Raw genomic sequence first — 22,040 nt, forward strand, 5'->3', positions numbered from 1 at the left:
GTAAAATTAATGCACGTGCCAGCTTTCATCTAATGGCAATTAAAGCACCTCATATAAACAAATCATTAATAGAAAACCCTGATGAAAGCTGTGTTTTCAGTGTCTCACAGCCTCTGTAACCTCACTCATGAATTATCACCCCTGATCTTTCCCAACCTTCCCATAATTTCTCCTGTTGATAAAAATGATCAATTCTCCCGTGACCAGGAGGTACCTGGAAGGTCTCGTTGTGCCATTGTGTCATTAATCACATGTGTCGTTGTGTCATTAATCACATTAATGATGATTAAAAATAGCCCTGGTGCCGTGGCTTTGTGAAAGCCCCCGTGGAGTGAAGATGCTGCAGCTCCTGGAGATGTTGGGTGATAAAATCTACACCCAAAGCTGCCCCCAGGGGAATGGGAAACATCCAGGAGGCTCCAGGCTCATCCTGAGCACCCTCTGGGTACCCAGATGCTCTCAGGGGTGGATTTTAAAATCATTTTTATTCCTAAATGCCTCGGCGGGACAAGGAGCAGCTGTGACCCATCACCAGCTCATGGGAATATCTCCCCTGTTAGGTTCCAGGACTCAGCCTTTCCTCAAGGTGCAGCAAACACTTAATAAAAATAATTCCCATTATAAACCCTTGCCTCTCCAGCCCCTCTGGAGAGTTGGCAGCATCTGGGAAAGCTGCTGAGAACCATGAGCAGCCATGAGGAGAGACCTGGCAAAACACAGGAGCAAATCCCTTTTCTTTTTAAACTGGTTTATTCTACGTAAATCTTTTAAACAACATTCATAAAACATTAATTACAAAAAATGTGCTAATATGGGGTGGGTTTCTTTCTTTTTATTTTTTTTATTTTTTTTTTATTCCAACAATCAGAAATTCACATTTTGAAAGGATAGGCATACTTTTAAGAGACACATTCACTTTACTTCCAGATACAAAATAAATTTTGAGGAGTTATAAATCACTTACAAGGAGCAGATTTAAAAAGAAAAAAAAAAAAAAAAAAAGGAAAAAGGAATAATTTTAAGCTTCAGGATCTGATTTCAGCATTGAATTGAGCAGCTGCTTTTGGACCACTGGCTCTGCTGCTCTGCCCAGGGTGCCCAGCAGGCCTGGGCACCTCCCAGGACCAATCTCAGAGCCACAAACAGCACAAAAAAAAATTTCAGAGCCTGGAGCACAGCAGAAAAAAATAGGATTGCAAAGCTACCAACGGTGCTGCAGCCTTTTATTGAGTCTTTCTAGTGGGTACAGACATGGAGAGGGTTCATCCCACCCCAAAAAAGCCACGGGCAGAATGTTTTCCATCAAGAAGGGAGCAAATGCCAGCTGTGACTTTGGAATCTGCTGAGTGGGGTGATGGCAGCAAGCTTGGAGGTCCTGCTTCAAAAAACAATTACCCAAAACGGCCAAAATTCAAACCTCCACCCCGGTGCTCTTATGTGGAGCCAGCTCCAAAATCCACCCATCCAAAAGCAAATATTTGGCTTCATCCTGCTGGATTTCAGGGCAGGGGAGGGGGGAGCAGGGTAATTTCCTAATTGCCCTCAGCCTCCCCAGAAAAATCCTGCCTCTGGCTCTAACGGGTTGAAATGGATGAAACAGGATATGCTGGGAAAGTTCAGGCCTGGAGAAGTCGTGTTCTTTCCCGAAAGGATTGGGTTGAGCGCGCTCGGGAGCCAAATCCCAACAGGGTTTAGGCAATTTGGCCATGGCCCACCAGAAGGGGAGCATCACCTCAGTGCAGAAACTCCAGTAAACAACTCATCTGACACACCACGGTTAAAAATCTACAAAAGGGACTAAAAAAGAGCTGAATTTCTTGGTAAAACAGCTCCCAGGTCTTGTCTCTAATGCTGCAGGAGGGGCTGTGCTTGCTGGGCCAGGCACAGGAGGGTGCAGGGTGAGTCTTGGGGAGAAGGGTACAAAAAGAGGAGGAAGCTTGGAGGTACAGAGCCCCCTCCAAAGCCATGTTTTGCAGAAAACAGGAGGGATTTTGTGCCTTTCCTCTCGGCTGGGAAGGTGGATCCCAGCCCTGCACCTGCAGGGTTTCACCACAGAGGTTTATGGGAAGAGGGGACGCGGGGACAACCGCGGGGTCTGGCCTTGAGGGGAGCGCTGAGGGCACAGCAAAATATTTACAGAAATAAAACTACAAAGCCCCCCCCGACAGGGGCTGTGGTTCCACCAAAGGCCAGTGATAACCTCCCTGTCAGCAGGGCTCAAGTCCACACAGTGGCCGTGCCAGGCAGATAAAGAACCCAAAGCAATCACACGGGGTCACCCCCGCAGACCCAAGGCCTCTCAGAGCTCCATCCACCTCTGCTTTTGCTTTCCTGCCAAGGGCTCTCAAAAAGAAAGGAAACAGCTTTATTTGGGTTTGTTACTTGCCCAAGGAGCCCCTCTCTGTGCCAGTTCCATGTCTGGAGTTACTCAGAGCACCTTGGAGGAGGATTTAAGGAGCACTTGTCAATCATTGTCCCCAGAGGGTACGAGGGTAAGCACCAAAAGAGCTGCTCAAGTCCACGTTCGGTGGCACAAAGGTGGAGGGGAGGGGCTGCTCTGCTTGCCTTGGCTTTCAAAGTCATCCCAATTTTCTGCTCCCAGCTGGAAAAGGAGAAGCAAACTCTGCCAGCATGGAAATAATTGAAGCTAAAATAATCAAGGTGACCCCACACAAAAGTGTGGGGTGCAGGAGCACACAAAAGCCAGGTTTGCAGTGAAGAACGGGGAGACAGCAAAAGTCTCAGCTGGATCTCTCCCCCTGCATTCAGAGGATTTGATCCCTGTTCACCTTGATCCAGGTGAGGATTAAATGGCCACTTATAGATGCAAGTGTCTGCCAGGGTTCAAATGCAGAGCAGCTGAGACCCTCAGCACCAAATCAGGCTGCCCAGAGCAAATTGCTCTTGGCACCCACGTACCAAAGGGAGCCTCTGCTGCCACGCAGAACATTCCCATGGCACTGCCAGGGAAAGGCAGGAATGCCCTTGCCCAGCTGCTGGCCACCTCCCTGCCAGCTCCTCCAGGCAGCTCAGCCCAGGGGGTGATGAAACTCCTCGAGTGGCAGCCCCAAAGCACCACCACAGTGGGAGGCAGAGCCAAAACCTCCTGAAATTGGGGGTTCCCAAACCCCAGGGTACCACAGCAGACCTGCAAAAGCTCTGTGCTTGGCTGGCAATTAGGAGCTGGCCTTCCCACAGCTCCCACAGCAGAGAAATGTTAGGAAACCTCAACCCCAGCCGGAGAGAGGCCAGAATTTGATAAATTTAAGCTCTGTGACTTTGAAACTTGTGTTTGCCTGGCTGCAGGACCTCAGGGCAGGGCAAGCTACAGTGGAGCAGCTCCTGCATATTGTTTCAAAACTGAAAAAAGCTCTAAGCCATGAATCATGGCACTTCCCAGGCAGCTCCCAAAGCCCTGCTACCCTTTCCATCACAAACACAACCATCCCTGGAGCCCTTCCAGCTCAGCTGTCCCCTTCCATCCCCTCAGCCAGAGTGAGAGGAGTTAAACCTGAGGCCTCACCCTGCAGTAGAAGAGCAAAAAAAAAAAAAGAAACAAAGAAAAAAAGAAAACAAGTTGGTTTTGAACACCCTTAAGGTAAAGATTTAAGAGGCAGCCCCAGCCCAGCCCCGAGCAGGCGCTGCTGGGACATGTCCTGTACTCACTGCACACTTACATAAGGCTCTGCAGCTCTGCAGACACCCCGACCACGGGGTGAAGTGGGGCTCTCCCCTCTCCCTTTCACCCCTTTCCCACCCAAGGGGCTCAGCCTGCTCCTCTTCCCTTGCTGGCTCCCAAAACTGGCCGAGTCTGGAGTGCTGGGCTCCCCCTTCCCTTCCCAGAGCAAGGGAGAGGGGCAGGAATCACAGCCTGGCACTCGCAGGGCAGGGAGAAGGTTGGGTTCTTAATTAGAAAAGTGAGTAAAAGGCAGCCCCAGAGGGGATGTGGATGTGCTGGGCTAGGACAAAATGACCCTGATGGAACAGGAGGGCCTTTGGGATGAAGCTTTTTGCAGCACTTGGGGACACATTTGGCGTCACCACCAGACCACCACAGGCTGAAGGGACCTTTTGGGGAACAGCGCAACCCCTCCCTGTTTCATGGGAGCTCCAATCACAAAATCCCACCTCTCACATGCAGGAATTCTTGCAAACTGCCTGGTATTCAAAAAAAAAACCAAACTAGACCCACAGCAGCAGCGGCAGCAATCTGACAAACAAGCCTCAAATACTCCCTGTATGTTGACACTGCTCCAACCTTTGCCCTTCCCATTCCCATCTGTGTTTGTTGATGAGGAGACCTTTCATGGCTGTTTTCCAAACCTGCCTTCCCCGCTGCAGAATTTGTCCTTGTGTCCACCAAGGGCAGGATTTCGACCGGACAAAGACACTGAGTGTGGTTTTGGAAGGCTGGTATGGGATAGGATCTCCTGGAGTGTCAATAATAAAAACCATGGGGAAAGATCAAAATTTAGGGGGGGCAGATGTGGGTACCAGCACCCCTCCTGGGCTGACACAGCTGCTCTGATGCCACTGCAGGGCTATGCACCCCTTGCAGGCTCCTCCCAGGGCAAAGACCTTTGCAGGCATATGGAGCAGTTAAGGCAAGTGGAATTCTGTAGAAATTTGGGATTTGAACCATAAATCCCCTTAGGAGCCAGGGAGGCTTTGCCCCACAAAGTCTGGGTGCAGCCATCAGTGGGCTCTGCTGTGCAGCTGCTCCCTCAGCCCAGATGGGGCTTGGAGACAGCTCTGCTTGTGCTCTGCTTGCTCTGAAGAAACTACTCTTGGAATTTAAATCTCTCCTAATCTCTCCTTTGGCGGGTATTAAGGTCCAAAATATGATTTCATGAACTTCATCAAGCTCCAATGTGAATTAATGCCCCAAAACTTTCAGGAGGAGTTGCAATGAGGAGTTTTTTTATTCCCTTCAGCTGTCAGAGGGCTTTGAAGCTGCCCCACTGCCAAGGCTCCCACCCAAAAAGCACCACATTAACGGCCTGCCCTGGGCCGTCTGGCAGATCCCAGCTGGAGCTGGGGTTCTGTGGCTCAAGCCCTGCCTCCTCCCGCAGCTTCATCTGCCTCCTGTGGCTCCCAAAACTCAGCAGAGCCAAGCAGACGACGTGATGCAGGCCGTGAAGGGTAGGAACAGTCATGGAAAAGCACATCCAAGAAAGAGACAGGTAGACATCTCGTTTTATATCATAAACAGACACGTCACAACACACCAGGTAATTTTCCAGCTCGTACGGGGACAGAAAGGGCCACAAGACCACAAGACCTTACAAATGCATCAGCCAACAGGGGTTAAAAACAGGGCCAGAGGGACATGCAGGGTCCTGAGCCTATTATGTACAAAAGTCTCACTGCTGCCCGTGGGTGGGGCCTCCACTGAGCCCAAATTTCCACAGCAAAGACATGTCCTGGTGTTACAAACCCCCACACTCGCCCCGAGACCAAGGGATGATTCCCACACCACACATCCCTCTTCAGACATCTCAGCTTTTTAGTGAACACGTGAACAAAATGAAAATCTGATGAAGGATGGGTTTGCAGTCAGGATAAATGTGAGTTTTGTTTCTTGCTCTCTCCCAAGAAAAGGTACCCCAGTCCCAGCTGTCCTTGTTCACACAGGGACCCACCAGGGCAGGAGAACTTCCCTTCTCACTCATTAGCCACGCTCATTAGCAATCCCTGGAGGTGATCATAGAATCATGGAATGGTTTGGGTTGGAATGGACCTTAAAGCTCACTCATTCCAGCCCCTTGCCATGGGCAGGGACACCTTCCACTATCCCAGGTTGCTCCCAGCCCTGGCCAACCTGGCCTGGAGCACTTCCAGGGGTGGGGCAGTCACAGCTTCTCTGGGCAATTTGAATTTCTACAATTGTCTGTGGGCACTGATGGATTCCTGCCCGAGGCTGAGCTCTGCTGCCCCTCAGTGTGGTGGGTACCCACTGGCTCTGTGATTTCCTTGCACTCTCTCCCTCTCCACCTGGGTCAGCACTGACCCTGCACCAGCTCAGTGACAACACACGGGCTACGAGTGAAATGCTACTGGGACTGTCCAACCCTTTGGAAAAGTGGGATTCCCCACCAACACTGACTCATGCTTATTGCTGAATAATACACAACTGGCCCCCAAAAACAGCAGAGACACCCTGTGCCCTGAGCCAGCAGCATCCCCACACACGTGGGTGCCCCTGACCCCAACAGGGAAGCCACGTCCCAGCATGATCCATGACACAGGGGCTCTGTCCCAGCCCTGCGTGCCTCAAAGCCACCAAGGTGCCCACTTTGGTGGCGATCCCATGGATTTGGCCCCACGGAGCCAGGCACTGCGGGCTGTGCAAGGAGCTGCCCCTCTCTTTCGCAGCTCAAAAGCCCAGTCGTTAATTGCTGGGTGGGAAAACGGAGGTGGAAAGTGGCCAAGGGACCTGCTGGTCTCATCCACGCGTTTTTAAGGCATATTTTGCAGGAAGGTTGTGCTCCTGCGTGACTCCGATGGCTGGAGCCAGCCCAGCTCCCTGTCATCCCAGCTGCAGCTCCCTGGGGGTGTGGGAGAGCAGCGGGAAAGGAGGAAAGAAGAAGATGAAAGCGGGACTCGCTGACATTTATTTGGTTTGTGCATCAGACTAAAGCAGCGTTTCCTCCTTCGGATCTCTGGCTCCAAAACAGCCCCAGGTGCTGGACGGGGAAGGGGCTGTCTCACTTGGATGTGACACCCAAGTGACACTGGAGGAGGAGGAGGAGGATGGACAGCTGCAAGGTTCAACAAGTTCCATCCGTGGCCTGCTTGGAAAAGGCATTTATTTGCTGTAAACCTCTGTCGTGACGTATAGAAAACCAGGGAGAGGAGCGGGAGCTCGATCAAGTTTGAATCCTGGTGAGAGTTCTCCTTAGAAGAATGGTTAGAGGGGGGAAAAAAAATAATAATTAAAAAAAAAAGGTGGCTTTGAAATCAAAACTGTGCCATAAAAAAAAAAAAAAAAAAAAAAAAAGAGCATTTCTGCTAGTTAAAAGCCTTTAACTAGAAGAACTTTTTGTGTTTTCTCCTTTACAAACATAGTGCATCTGCAATCACTGGGAATTCCGGTCCGTCTGGGAAAGGGCCTGTGCTGGGGCTATGGAGAGGCTGCTGGTGTCCCGGGGAGAGCCGGCAGCGGCGTCACATGTGCGCTTCGGAGGCTGGGCAGCCCGGCAGCAGCTCCCCGTTCACCACCGCCTCCGACACCAGCATCTTGTCTTTGCCAGAATCCAGGCGCTGCTTCTTCAGCATCCTCTGGTGGACCAGCGGCACCACGGAGAGCACCAGGCCGCCAATGATGGGCGGCACCCCGGCAAAGTAAAAGGCCGCGTCGTAATTCCCAAAATAATCGTTGAGGTATCCTGGAAGAGAAGAGGGGTGAAGTTAGGGCCTCGTCACTCTAATGATCTCGTTAGACTAATGACCTGTTTTGTTCCCTCCTTCAAGTGCAGCTTGCGTCACCCACCAGATTTGGGGAGATTTGGGTTTTTAAAATAATCTTTTTTTTATTCCCGTTTGCGTTTCTTGGAATTTTTACACCCTGGATTAAAGGATGTGTTCAGCCAACACTGTGTACCAAGGGAGTGGAGAAGGAAAGCCTCAGCCATCCTTCCTGTTTCACCAGAACAGGACACAATCGGCCACATCCCAGACAATCCCAAAGGCAAGCTGGGACGTGTTAAACCCAACACTTCTTCCCAGAGGCTTTGCCAGCCAGGAGGCAATGGGAAAAGTGGGCAGGGGCCGTTCCTCTGCTGAATGCCTCCACCTGGAAGCCCTGCCCTCATGGATATTTTATCTCCAGCTGTGAAATACACGCTGCCAGCTACAAACAATAGCCCAGCCTTTAAAACCCAACAAGGTTCTGCATTTGTCTGGCAAGTTCCAATACAGCCAGGCATCCTTGGGGAATAACGCGTGGCCATCGATCAGAGCTGGAAAATCCTTCTGGGTGTCTCCTGTGTGGACACTTCCCTGGGGATTTGGCTGATGCAAAGGGCCCCTTCACCCAGCAAGCCCCACTCAGGGGGTCCCCTGGTGCAGCACCCCCCCAGTGAGAGGTCTGTGACCCCCATGCTCCTTCCCGAGGGCGTTAAAGTGAACTTTGCTGCCGGCAGCAGAGAGATTGGAGGTGCTTATCCAGCTTTGGCTTAGCGCTGCTGATGCAGAGGTCCCGCTGCTCAGGGGCAGCTCTGGCAAAGCCCTCGCCGTTAAGGACGTTGGGGTTATTGCTGTGCTGGAACACAGACCCAGGTCTTGTGGAGGCTCAGGTGTCTCCATCTCCAACTTCAGTTCCATCTAAAAGGACTTCTAGAAAATTATTATCTGCCAATTTTTAGCTCAGCTGCAAATACAAATCACTTAATGTGACCTTGGCTCACTGTTCCCCCAGCGATCACCTTCCATCAGCCTTGAGAACAGCCCTGAGATGCCACGGGATGTGGCACGGAGTGGTGCCATCCCCACTCCTCAACCTCCACATGACCTGATAAACCAGAAAACTCCAGCCAGCACTTCTGGTCTCACACCAAAACACCACCAAGGGCGAAAGCTGCCACCACCATCTCCCTCCCAACTGCTGGCTCCCGGTCCAGCCCCATGGAGTCACCAACCTGCTATGGGCGTGCCCGCGGTCATGGGCACGGCCATCAGCCCCATGAGGTACCCTATGGCCTGGGACGCCTGCATGGGCCCCACCAGCTCGAAGGCGATGGGGGCCATGATGGTGGTGAAGAAGCCGTCGCAGAGGCCGAGGAAGAGGCAGATGACAATGACGCCCTCGAAGCCTCGGCACTGGGGGATCATCATGCACAGGAGACCCAACAGCATGAAGGACGCGACCTGGGTAGAGGGAAGCGGGCATGAGAGTGGGGATGGGCAGCAGGAAGGGTGATGGAGATGACACCGAACAGGTCAATGTCACTGCTCCCTCCCCTGGACCCAGCAAAGCCATCCAGCCACTGCTCCTGTCTAGGAGAGGCCCTTAAGAACAACCTTTTAAGAAGGGTTAAGAAGGATTAGCTGCTGGATTAGCTGCTAGATTTCAGCAGTTTGCTCTTCAAAAACCACAAGGAGGTGAAAGGGTGTTGGTAGTTTGGGAAGAGTTGCTACCACTGAGTTTGATTGCTGAGCAGACACCAATCCCTCAGGTCAAGTGTGTAACTCCTCTTACACACTTCTGCAGTAAATTTTCTTCCCTCACAGCAGACAGTGGCTGGTAAAGGCTTTGTGATTGACACTTATTAAGCAGAGTGTGGACACCAATGTAGAGTAAACATCCCTGCCCTGCTGTGGTTGGCCAGCACCTCCGTGGAGGGCTGGACACACCGTACCTGCAGGTAAATCTTCTTCAGCCCAGGAATGCAGTCGCCAATGCGGCCCGAAACCAAGCGCCCCAGCCCCGACATGGCCCCGATGCAAACCAGGAGGATCCAGTCCTTCTTGGTTTCCTGAAATCGCTTTTCCACGTATTTGACCTAGGATGGAGGGAAGGACACAAGGACGTGAAGCTGCAGTACATTGATCCCTCTCGTCTCCCCAGAAGGGATGAGATTTCCTGCAGAGGGCTCATGGGTTTGGGGTGGTTGTGTGACCCTCACATTGACCTGCACCCTCCACCCACCCCAAAACCAGCAGGCCCTTCCTCTCCTGCTACTGGTGCTGGTCCTTAGGAGCTCTGCTAAGTGACCCTGGCCTACCCTGGCACAGGAGGGACAGAGCAAAACCATATCCATCACTATTCCTGTTTACAGGATGTGCAGCAGTTCTTGGCTTCAAGGCTTTTGGTGCCTCTGCCCCTGCTGCCCATCCCCACCTTCCTCCTCCTCCTCCCTCTGGGCAAAGGGACTTCCCTCCCCTTGCAGCCCCAGCCACAGCTCTTACCAGGTTCATGTAAGGTACGAGGTATCCCAGGACAGCAGTAGCGATCCCAAAGGCCCAAATCCGATAGGTCTTTCTCCGGAAAACCCTCAGGTTGAAATACTTGCGGGTCTGGGCCCAGCACTGCTGCCTCATGCTCCGGCTGCCCAGCTTGTCGTGCCCGTCATGCTGAGAGTCACAAGAAGGCGTCAGGATGGGCCGGTAGGTCATGGACAAGAAGATCTGGATGAGCATTAAGGCACTGAGTACTTGGAACGTGTGTGCCAGCCCAATGGCACCCCCAACCATCTTCAGGAAGAAGGGGAGCGGCACGGAGATGAGGCAGCTGCCCCCGGCCACGATGCCGTTGGCCAGGCCCAGGCGGCGCTTGAAGTAGTGCCCGAGGATGACCAGCGAGGGCTGGAAGGCGAAGGAGCTGCCACAGCCAAAGAGGATCCCATAGGTGAAATAACGGACTTCCAGGGACCTGGTGGGGATAAAACACACGGGAGAGGGGATGTGAGGCAGAGGTGAGGGAGCCTCCCCCCTCATGGCCCTGCAAAGGCCCGGGTCTCACATGCCGCAGGTGCTGCACAGACAGTCTGACCTCAAGGAGCTTATTCCCTTGGCAAAGGGAGGATAATCCTCACTTAACAGCTGGCACACGAAATCTTCAGCAAAATGAAGTGGAGCTGGGAAGTGCTTTCTGCCACCAGGAGAAGGCAGCAGCCAACCTGGCCTCCTTGGGAAGCTGACCTCACTTCAGTGGTTTTTAAATTACAGCAAACAAGATTTCCTAAGGTAAGGACGGTGGGATATTTTTAGCTAGAAATCCTTTTAATTTTTCCACTGAAAGGACTAATTGAAAACATTCTGCACCCGGTGTTTGGAAGCAGAAGGCACCAGCCCTGCTGGTTATTAGGCACGTAAGAAGGAAATGTGGTGTTTCTGCCCAGGCTCCAGGCTGGTTAATTAAGTTCTTCTTCTTTAAGCTCCTCTGGGAGCTTAAATTAGACAGTTAATAGATCTCATTTGTACCTTACATTGGTGGCTGCACTCGAGGAGGGAGTGGTTGCTCTGCAGAGCAGATGGAGAGTCCTGAAAACCCTTGGAAGGAGCTGCCTCCCAATTTCCAGCCCAATTTTCCCAACAGAAGCAGCTGACAAAGGAGCCTGGATTTAGGCAGCACAAACAACCTCTTGTGTTTCTCTCCAGATGAAGGATTTTTTCTTCCTAACCCTCGCCATACATCCAGCTGCAAAGGTCTGCCATGGGAGGATATTGTGAGGAAAACCTTTGGGAAGTTCAGGGTGTTGTAGAAGCAGGGTCTGTGCTCCAACCTTTGGAGCAATGGAGCACTGCTCCCAAAGCAAGTGAGGAGACAACAGCCCACATCCACCAGAGCAGCTGGAAGTTGGGAAAACCTTTACAAGCACATCATTCCTTCCATTACACGCCCATCCCTCCAGCCTGCCAAGCAGAAAGCAGAGCACGGTCGCCGTGCCCGACGGCTCCGAGACAAATGACTGTCATGAAAGGCAATTTCCAGCCACTCCAGAACAAAACCACATCAGAAGCCCCCTCTGTGGGAGCCAGGCAAGCAGCTGGTCCTTGTTGGCCGTGCTCGACCTCCCACGCACCAGCCCTGGCCTGGTCACAGCAGCCCCGGTGCCGCAGCTAAGCTGACGTGTCGGAGAAGTGGAGACAAATACCACAGTTCCCATCTGCTCCCTGCTGATGCTCAGACACCCCTGCATGAGCAGAGGCTCCTTTCAGCCATGCTTCTTAAGGAGCCAGGATTTCCCAGCCTGCTTACTGGGAATCAGCCAGCTGCTGTCCGGTGGGAAGGGCGGCATCGTCTCCTCGGATTGTAAGGCTGCCAATGGATAATTGTTTCTCCTGGGGCAAGGAGGCCTCCCTCCATCGGCTTCCTCTTGCTTCCAGCTCTCAGTGGGAACAGCCCTGGTCCATCCTTGCTGGCAGAAGTTTGGGGGATTCCTCTGTGCAGGAGTAACTGGGCAGAAATTGTGGAGGGGAAGGAGAAGCAGATGAAAAGGGACCCAACCCTTGCTACGGAGCACTTAGTGCAGAGGAGGGCTGAGAGGGCATTGGGGACATGTGGAGACAGCCCTGCTGAGCTGGCCATCATCTCCTGTTCCTAATGTTAAACCAACCCCCTTAAACTGGAGGGCAGCTAAAGCCTTAACTGGGATTTCTCTTTTCTTGAGAGCACAAAAGGTCTCTGATGGCTTGAGCTGGTTAAGAGAGCAGGACACACCTCAGAGCAAGGCAGCAGAGAAGAAAAGCCTCACTTGACCCATCCAGCCTTCCCCAGAGCTTTGCTTTTCAGCATATTTGGTTTCTTTAGTGGTTTTCATACAAAATTCCCAATATTTTGAGACAAGAGGCACTGAACCGGTCACTGGGGTCTTGCCACACAGGCTTGGTGGTTCAGAGGGTTTTTGGAGCAGTGCTGGGAACTGCTGCTCCTCCATTTGGACAAAACAAACCCATTTTAGAGAAACCAGGAGATAAAGGGGGAGATGAACCTTGATCCAGCTCTGCCTGAGCCCACCAAAGCCAGGCTGTACCCCTTTGCAGCAGTGCTTCTATCACAGGGGACTGATCTCCAGCTGTGGCGGAGGGACTTGGCAGGAGGGACCAAAAAAAATGCTTCTCCATTGTTCTGGGAGAGCTGGAGCCACAAGGCCCGAATTTCAGGAGTAGCCTTCACCATCCGGATGGAGAGCTGCCAAATCCCACAGCCTCCCTGCTCCTCCTCTGGCCCCGCTCGGCTCTGCCATCGCAGCTTCCCTCGCTGTGGTCCAGCTGCAGAGGGGCTCCTTTCTCCCTTAAAAGGCAGCCAGAGGAATGTGGTCCAAGAGTGAGAGGCAGGAAACGGGGATTTCAGTCCTGTAGCTCTCCTGGAAATTATATTCCTCTCTGCCTGTAGTGTTGGATTTATTTTTTTGAAGCCCAACACAACAAGGCCCTGGCAGTGGTGCGGTCCCACGAGCCCTTTTTCTTTGCACAAACATTTTCCAGTAGAGGGGGGAGAAAAGTCCAAGCTCCATTGATTAGAAGGAAAGCAGGATTACATGGGAAGCTCCTGTGATCTGCATGCCAGGGCACAGCTTCCCTCAGGAGCCACTGCACCCTTTGGAAACACCAAGGGTGGCACCTGAAGAGGAAGATGCAGATGGTCGTTCCTTCCACGCCGCTGCCCGAGATGGTTTTAGCATCCCAAAAATCCCATCTGCAGCTGGCCACGGTCCTGATGTTGATCAGACCTGATCCCCACTCCCAGCATGATGGGGGGATCCCACAGGTGAGGGCTTGGGGATCCAGGGAAACAGGGTTGGGACGAGCACAAGGGTCTCACTGGTCAGGAGGAGCACAGCGCGGGCAAGTCGCCCTCTGGAAAACTGGTGTGTATTTGCTTTAAAAACCCACTCCTTGAAGCATTTTAATTAAAACAATATTGATTTTAACTGAAATCCAACCCAAACAACGTTTTTATTCAGAAAAAGTGAGGCAAATGCTGTTTTGGAGGTGTCTCCATGGAGCCTCTGAGACTGTGTTTAATAAGTGTCACATAAATTACCCCAGATGTGACCTCTTTTTGCTCCCACAACAATGCCAACCCCGATTTCTGGGCTGGAAAGACACACAAGGTACACCTGCCATCCAAATGCACATTGGCCAGTGCCTGCCAGCAGAAATTCATGGCATGGGATCAGGCATGGAAAACCAGGAGCAGCAGTGACCCTGTGCTGCCGCAGACACACGAGCCAGGGCAGGAACACCACAAACAGCTCCAAACCCTGTCTGCCTTCCCCTCCCTGTCTGCCCTGCACAGAAACTCCCTCTTAAGCATAATCCACCAAATATTATTTCAAGAATTAATTTACTTTCAGCACCAAATGTGAAAATGGTTGCAAAGGAGCAGGGTTTTTCTCTGTGAGAAAAACTGGAGCTACCAGGAGAGGCACACCAACTTCTCCTGCCGTTTTAGAGATCAAACGAGGGACCTGAGTGCTGAAATCCCAGAAAATACCGCCCCTTACTTGGGTAAAATTCACCCTCTTTTTACCTAAGGACACAAGGTTCAGTTTGGAGGGGACCAGGCTGGGAACAGAGGAGCTGTAGGGATGCCAGGACACCTCTTGTGTGGAGGGGAACCTCCTGCTTTGCCCCCAAAGGCAGCAGCAGTGTGTTGGCAGGGGGTTGACAGAGAGGAAGAGGAGCTCTCCAAGGAGGTGGGTGTCCCCTCCACAGCCTTACTTGGTGAAGGAGCTGGAGAGGAGCCCGATGAAGGCGATGGTAGCTCCCATGGCCGCCGTGGTCCTGCAGCCGATCCGGTCGGTGAAGATGCTGACGATGGGAGAGCAGAAAAAAATCATCCCCATGGCCAGGGAGCCGACCCATGCTGGGGAGAGAGAGGAGAAAGGTGATGGTCAGGGTGGGACATCTAGCAGGGGCAGTGGGGAATCAGCCAGGGACCAAGTGCAGCTTTGGAGGTGTCTTGGCAGAGAGGCAGCCCTATCACACAGTTAATTAACGGTGTTAAGTGCTGTTAATTAGCAGTGCAACTTATAAATGGCGCAGAGACCCGGTGGAACCACGGATGGAGCACGGACAGGTTTTCCTTGTATTCCTCTCTGCTGGGTTACTGTGTCCCAGGGAGGGCACCAAGTTTCAATGCTCTTTCCAAACAACTTTTGCTGCAGGTGGGAAAATCCCCCACTGATGCCACTTCCATCAGGAATCTCCACAGCCAAAATCTCCAAGTCCTCTCCCAGCTTTGGCTAGGGAGAGTTTCCTATCCTGAGTTACGGCCCTGCATTCCCAGGGAGCACTCTCACCCAGCCCTCCCTCATTCCCCAGAGCCAGCACTCCTCACCTTCCCCTCTCCCCACGGTCAGTGAGGATTCCTCCTTGCAGCTGAGCTGATGGAGACACATGTTTATCCCAGGCTAAATTCCACCCCTGACCTCACCAGACAATGCCCAAGTGGGACCATCATGCCCTGTCTCCTTCCAGCCCACTCTGGAGAAAACCACTGTCTGTCTGTCTGTCTGTCTGTCTGTCTTTTTTTCCAGAAATTTTAATTATTCACAGGGTTTTTTTTTCATCCCATCATAGAATCATTAGGGTTAGAAAAGCCTTTTAAGATCCTCAGGTCCAACCATTCCCCTGGCACTGCCAAGCCCAGCACTAACCCATATTCCCAAGTGCCACATCCACACGGCTTTTAATTCCCTCCAGGGAAAACGATTCCATCACTGCCCTGAGCAGCCTGTGCCAGTCTTTGACCAGCCTTTTAGTGAAGAAATTTTTCCTAATACCCAACCTAAACCTCTCCTGGCACAACTTGAGGCCACTTCCTCTTGTCCACCATCTTCTCTCTGTCTTCCACCTTCTCCCTGCCCTCCACCTCCTCCTTTTAATGGTTTATGTGACTGTTTTGGGGAGGAAAGACAGGATTTCAAGAAAAGCAATGTAGTAAGGAAAATAATTTCAATTCTAACAGCTCTAAGGAGAAGCAAGAGGTCCCCTGGGTGGTGTGTGGGGCAGAGCAGGATGGACAGAGGGACAAGCAGCCCCCAGCCCTGGCACCAAAGTGGGGGCACCTCCTGGAGCATCTCCAAGCTCCAGGTGCCATCTCTGGGCTGCCAAGCACAGCCCCAGGACGTGTGGTCCTTTTACCTTTTTTTACCTCTTTTCAGGGTTGCTATTTAAATTTTTTTTTTTCACCCAAGCCAAGGGCTCTGCAAACCTTTTCATCACAGCCCTGCATAAAAACACCCTCATGGTCCTTTCTGAGCTGTGAGATCTTCAAAAAATAGCCAGGTCCCTATTAAAAGCAAATCCCAGCTATAGAACAGCCTCTCCAACTTCTGCTTTTCACAAAAGGACCACACAAAGAAGCCCTCCCCAGGCTGGGAAGAGCTGACCCTTCCAAATTAATTATAAGTTCACAAGGACCCAATTTACTTCAAAATCTTCCTTAATAAATGCAGAGTGGAGCAATAAAATCAAAAGCAAGGGCTGCACAGGAACCTCGTGGGACTGGCTGGGCTCTCATCTCAACTCCAGGCAAAAAAAGACGGGAGAAGGGAAGGGAGAGGGAGAGGACCCCCCTCTCCAGCTGATTTTCTTGGTTATAAACACAAGGCACAGTGTAACGAAAGTCCCTCTAATAGGATTAGGTGGCACGGATCCAAAGAGCCGTCCAAAACAGCTCCGAGAGGGGGTGAGGGGTGGGAGCCACGCCAGGATGGGAAAGGCTCGTTAAATTGGATAATATACTTCCAGAAATGTTCCTTCTACTCCAGCCAAGGCAGTAAAACGTTAGATGGCCCCGTCATGTTTGAAGTTTGTTATTTTTGGAAATTGCTTTAAGAAATGAGGAAATAAAAGCATAAAGCGAAGTATTAAATTTAAAGGGCCAGATTCGGATCTTAATAACCCGGGGATTTACATGCAAATAGGCAGGATCAATCTCTGGCCCCAAAAATGCACACTCACCTGCAGAGATCAAAGCAAACCCAGGGCAGGAGGCTCAGCAACGGGTGCTTAAAAGCTCCTCCAGCTCTGGGTTTGTAAAAAGGAGATATCTCTCAATTAAAATTGGTAAACACACCAAAAAAAAAAAAAAAAAAGAAGTCCTGTGGCAAATTGCTCTACCTTAGAGAAAGGGCTTACCACAAGCAATGAATAAAAATAGGCTTGGGGAAGAACATCCAGTTAAAATTAGTAAGAACAATAGCCTCACTTCCAGAGCGGGGTTTTGTCTTCCCAGCGCTTCCCAGCGAAGCCCCGGGAAGCCGGGAGGGCTGGGCGAGCTCCAGCGCTGGAAGGAAACCTCGGCAAAATCTGGGGGCTGGAGAAAACTGCCTCGGTGCCGGCTCCGTTCCCGGCATGATTCACACCAAAACACCCCCGGAGAGTGGGGTGCACAGTTCTCCCCCCTGTTTTATCCCCAGTGATCTCCACTCAGCTGGGTTGGAGCAAGGATGGGGGGAAGCCACGGCAGGAAAGCACAAGTTGGGAAAGAAATGGAGTTCAGGTGAAGCCTAGCCCCAAAACCTGCCCCTTTGGGCATGGTCCTTGGATCAACTCCAGGGAAAGAAAAGTTTATTTTTGGCAGTCTGTGGTGTTGAAGTTTCTCCTGGACTTTGCTGGATGTGAAGGGCAGAGGCAGCCTTTCCTCCAGTGGAAAGCAGGCAGGGCTCAGCACCTTCCCCTCCTACAGCTTCTCCAGAGCTGGAGAAGTTACCTCTTGATTTAAAGCCACATGAGAAAAAAGGGAGCGATTTTTGCTTCTGATTTCCAGAGGGTTTGGATGGGATGGTTAATTCCCAGCCTGGCCCCACCTCCCACCCTCTGTGGCTGATAAGCTGGGCGAGATATGGAAACACACAGACAAGCCCCCACATGAGGCACGGAGTCTTATCAAGCAGGTCCTAAAAGAAGCTATGGAGAGAATCCAGCTGAGGATGGGGCTGGAAGGAGCTCAGGAGCTGCCAGAACTTTGACAGGGATCGGGTTAAGACTTGATTGCGTTTCAGGGTGCAGTGAGTCCAACCAGCTCCTGGGAGCACCAGCTGAAGGGGCTGGTTTTGGAGCTGGGTGCCATGGGGGGACCTGGCTGGTGACAGGAGTGTATCAACAGAAACAACTTGACAGATGACACGCAAGAGATGTCCTGACAGAAACACAAAATGCTTCAGGAACCATATTTTTATATTTAAAAGAAAAAAAAGGTATGAAAGCACTCTGCTTTCGGTGAGGGGAGATGCACGTGACTTCTGATTTGGGGGCTGCTGATACTAGAGGTGACTCAAGGTGTGTTGTCCCTCTGCTTGGCACTGAGAGTTACCTCGAGCCCAGACATGTCCATCCCACCCTGCTCCCTCCACAGCCCCTCCTGAAGGGATTGAAGCAGCGGCTGAGGAGTCAGGACCTCCCCCAGGACATACACCCTGCTCCAGGGGGCTGGGAGACAGCACCAGCCCCAGCTGCCACCCCAGCCCAAGCCACCTCCAGAGCTGATGGCATCTTCCTGGTGGTCCTAGGGATGCTCTGGGGTAGGGGAAAAGTTCAGTGTGGGGCTGGTGCTGCTTTGCTGGAGCAGAGTGGTTGACCAAGGAGAACATTCCACCAGCAGCTCTGACACAAAGGGGAAAGCTTGAGCTAAAGGTCCACAAATTGTTCCTTCCCACCTTGACATAGCAAATGCAGCCAAGCTGGTGGCCCTTGGCTGATCCAAAGCAATGTGGCCTTCAACATGGACAGGGAAGGCAGTGACTGAAGTTCTCCAGGGGGAGCAGCGATTCAGTGGTGTAAAAGATCACAGAATCATAGAATCAGAAGGGTTGGGATTGGAAGAGACCTTAAAGATCATCCAGTTCTAGCCCCTGCCATGGGCAGAGACACCTTCCACTATCCCAGGTTGCTCCAAGTCCCATCTACCCTGGCCTTGGACACTTCCAGCAGTTGCAATAGCATGGCCAGGATGATCCATCCTCTCCAACACCACTCAGCCTAGGTTCGGGACAGAGTGAAAACTGGGGAGGTGACCCATTTGTCCACCAGCCCACTTGTCCTCCAGCCCAAGAGCACCCAACTGTCCCCATGGTGGAGCAGGGACCAGGAATGATTTGGTCACCTTCTCTTCCTCCTACCAGTGGGTGACAAAGCTCCAGGGGACCCTGTGGCAGAGGAGGACAGGCACATGGGGGTTGGGGGGCTCAGCTCCCCCTGCAGTGGGGCTGGTGATGCTGAGGGGTCCCTAAGGGCTGTGAGCACCATGTCTGTGTGCTCACGGTGGGCAGGGCCCTCAGGGCCAGTCCAGGTGGTCCCACCTGGGTACCAGATCAGCTTTCTTTCCAACCAGACCATCCAGCAGGATGACAAAGTCCCCCGTTCCTGGCATTTTCCTAAGCAGAAAAAGGTTTCTGAGAGCAGAGCAAGGTAGGAGCAGGAAGGTGAGAAAGGAAGAAAATCAGAGACGTGGATCCAAGCCCCGCCGGTATTTAGCTCATTGTTCCAAAAAACATCATTAAAAAATCAGACTGCAGCGCTTGAAGCCAAACCCATTTGTTCCTTTAAAACCGAATCTCCAGGGAGAGAGGAGGAAGGGACGTCGCTCTCAGCTGTGCTTCCCCGCTGACCCAAATACCCCGGGCTGGAGGGATCAAGGGCCAGGAGGTGACCTCAGATCCGCCGCTGGAGGAAGTGTCTTCCCTCGCTTCCCGCGGCTTCTCCCGCTCGCGCCGCGCAGCTGGGACAGGGTGGCTGCTGGAGGGGACAGGGACGAGATGCACAGGGTCACCTTCCCCTGGCACCTGGCGTTTCTCAGAGGAGAGATGAGGTAGCCAAAGGTAATTCACCTCCTGTACCTCTCCCACAAGAAATAAATCACTTTTTGACTCGTTCAAGGCACGGGGAAGCTCAGCGGCTGTGACAAACCTCGTCACGCACCTTCACAGCTCTCCCCAGCCCTACCTGGCTCGATTTTGCGGTGGCCTGGGAGCCCAGACAACCCCGTGGCCCTTCCCAGGAGGAGGCTGAGGAGGAGCAGGCAGCTGTGCCCCCTCAGCAGGGCTCCCACAGCACATCTGGAATGAAAACCAAGCAGCTGTTTCATCTCGTGCCCTTGAAGAGCCATTTGCGTCATCCCCTTGTGCTCTCAAAGTGAAGCCTGAAACGCTCCCAAGCCCCATGTGCTCAACACCCCCCACGGGCTGAGCCGGTCCCAGGGACGGATGGTCAACGCTTAAATAAAGGCAGATGCAAAAGTCAGAGCTGAGGAAGCCACCACGATGCACGGTGGGATGGGAAACTGAGCTGGAGAGCAGCAAAACGGAGCTGAGGAGTTTGAAACTGAAGCTGGGGAACCCCAAATTGAAGCTGAAGAGCAGAACTGAACCTGGAGAGCACCAAACTGAAGCTGAGGAGCACCAAAATGGCCCAAAATGAAGTTGTGGAGCCCTAAACTGAAGATGAGGAGCCCCAAACCAAAGCTGGGTAATCCCAACCAAAACCTGAGGAACACCAAACTGAACCTGGAGACCACCAAACTGAGATCTACAAACCAAAGACAGGGAGCACCAAACAGAAGATGAGGCCACAAACCAAAGTTGCAAAGCCCCAAACTGAAGCTGGGGAACATCAAACTGAACCAGAGGAGCACCAGGCTGAGATTGAGGAGCTGAAAACTGAAAGTGGGGAGCACCAAACCAACACCAGGGCACACCAAACTGATGCTGAACTGTTCTAAAATGATGCTGAGAAGTCCCAGCCTGAAGCTGGGGAGCACCAAAGTGATGCTGAGGAGCACCAAACCAAGTCTGAGAAGCACCAAACCAAAGCTTTGGAGCCCCAAACTGAGGAGCCCCAAACTGATGCTGAAGAACCCCAAACCAAGGCTGGGGAGCACCAAACTGATGCTGAGGAACCCCAAGCCAAGGCTGGGGAGCACCAAACTGATGCTGAAGAACCCCAAACCAAGGCTGGGGAGCACCAAAGTGGAGCAGCCAGGTTTCTCTGGATGGGAGCTGGTGGTGGCAGGGCATTGTGGTAGCAGCCACTTTGCATCACGTGCAGCTCAAAGCCAGCTAAACTCATTAATTGTATAGCAAGCCCTGCTTGGTACCATACCCTAAAGCTTCAGAACAAAGTCGTCCTTTATCAGGTTTGGCTGACTTCTCCCACCCCAGCCCCCCCTCTTTTGAAAACAATTCCACAACAGCCTGAAAATTGGAATAAATGGAATTATTCAGAGGAATTATTCAACGCAAGGTCTGGCTAAAGACCCTTTCAATGCCCTGCTCATAGTGGTATTAGGAGAGGGTAAGGAAATATGTTAATGTTGTAGAAGTGGAAACTCCTGTCATTGTGCCATGGTCCCATGACCATGGAGAAGCCAACAGCTTCCCAGAGATCAGACCCAGCAGGTGTCAATCCAGTCTTTGTCATAGGGGAGTTCTAAAACACCAGTTTTGAACTGGTTTGGGAACACAGAGCACTGGAGCAGAGCGGGCTGGGAATGCACTTTGCTTTAAAAACCCCACCACGCCCCTCCTCATTGTGTCTCTCTGCCTCCCCTCACTCTCAAGGATGCAGGGGACTTTTGAGAGATGATGCCCAGGCCACCTCCTGTAACCACTAAGTGACAGATCTTAGCTTATGTGAGAGAAAAGTCCCAAAATGAGCTGCCCTGTGGCCACAATAAGTAGAGATGGAGACAAATCTGTGGTTTTTCTCAGCAAGCAGCAGGCACGGAGTGTTTGCCTGGAATTCCTGAGCTCAACATCCCAGAGAAACTCAGTCTCAGACACATTTTTCATCCATTTCATTCCAAACCCATAAACCTCGACCCTGGCTAGAGTGAAATGGCGTTAGAGCTGGTTTCTGGGCTGCATCACATCCTCCCCATCCACAGCCTCAGCCTCAGAGGCTCCAGAGCTGGTCCAGAAATGCAAATCCTTGTGAAATCCATCCAAAAGTAACAAGGCAGCATGTGCTCTGCAGCTGAAACCCACCATGTGCCCAGGCGGGAGTTTTCTTCCCAGCACTCCGCTCCGCAGGCCAGGAAGGTTTTTCTTCTCTGTGTCGCCTCTGGCTTGCAATTTTTGAGGGATGATTCACCTACCACACACTAAAGTTACCCAACAAACAGGAGCTGCAGCTCCTCAACGTGGGCCACGTCCCATCCAGACATCTTTCCATGACCTACACACCCGAGGAGTCCGAGGATCTTGTTACTCCAAGCTCTCCTGATGTTGCGTGAGTCCAAGGGATGTTGGGTTGGACCATGTTTGCCCATGTCCCATCTCCCTGGGTGAGAGCCCAGGGCTCTCTTGGCGTTCAGCTGCTGTTGGGCAAAACCAGTGCCCTCCCACAGCTCCTGCCCAAATGAACTGGCAAAGACTCTTGAGCACTAGGGGGGAAAAAAACAAATCCTGGGGACAAGCATCTCCCCCCTTGACTGTGCTGTCAAACGCCTCGCCAGCCCCTGGCTGCATTTTCATCCAGCAATTTTACAAAAACCAGAGAAGTTCCATTTTAATTGGTGAAAATTCCCTCCTCCCACCCGCGGAGCACCAATCTGTAATTAGCCTTTCATGTAAAACGATGTTTATTCC

At 52.1% G+C, this 22,040-nt stretch overlaps 1 protein-coding gene across 1 annotated transcript in view; it reads right to left on the minus strand.

Annotated features, from left to right (window-relative positions):
- Window positions 1–5,167: 5,167 nt before the first annotated feature.
- SLC16A2 (solute carrier family 16 member 2) overlaps window positions 5,168–22,040 on the minus strand; it is a 35,670-nt gene continuing 18,797 nt past the window's right edge. Inside the window, exons 2-6 of the mRNA XM_005527394.3 lie at window positions 14,170–14,314; window positions 9,910–10,372; window positions 9,360–9,503; window positions 8,640–8,868; window positions 5,168–7,388 (exon numbers count right to left, since the gene is read on the minus strand). Coding sequence (XP_005527451.3) covers window positions 7,168–7,388; window positions 8,640–8,868; window positions 9,360–9,503; window positions 9,910–10,372; window positions 14,170–14,314 — 1,202 coding nt within the window. The 3' untranslated portion in view covers window positions 5,168–7,167. The remainder of the gene's footprint in view (window positions 7,389–8,639; window positions 8,869–9,359; window positions 9,504–9,909; window positions 10,373–14,169; window positions 14,315–22,040) is intronic.

The sequence above is a fragment of the Pseudopodoces humilis genome, chromosome 15, assembly GCF_049639895.1.
Source record: "Pseudopodoces humilis isolate 2021_Gansu_Grassland_sample_001 chromosome 15, ASM4963989v1, whole genome shotgun sequence".
Lineage (NCBI taxonomy): Eukaryota > Metazoa > Chordata > Aves > Passeriformes > Paridae > Pseudopodoces > Pseudopodoces humilis.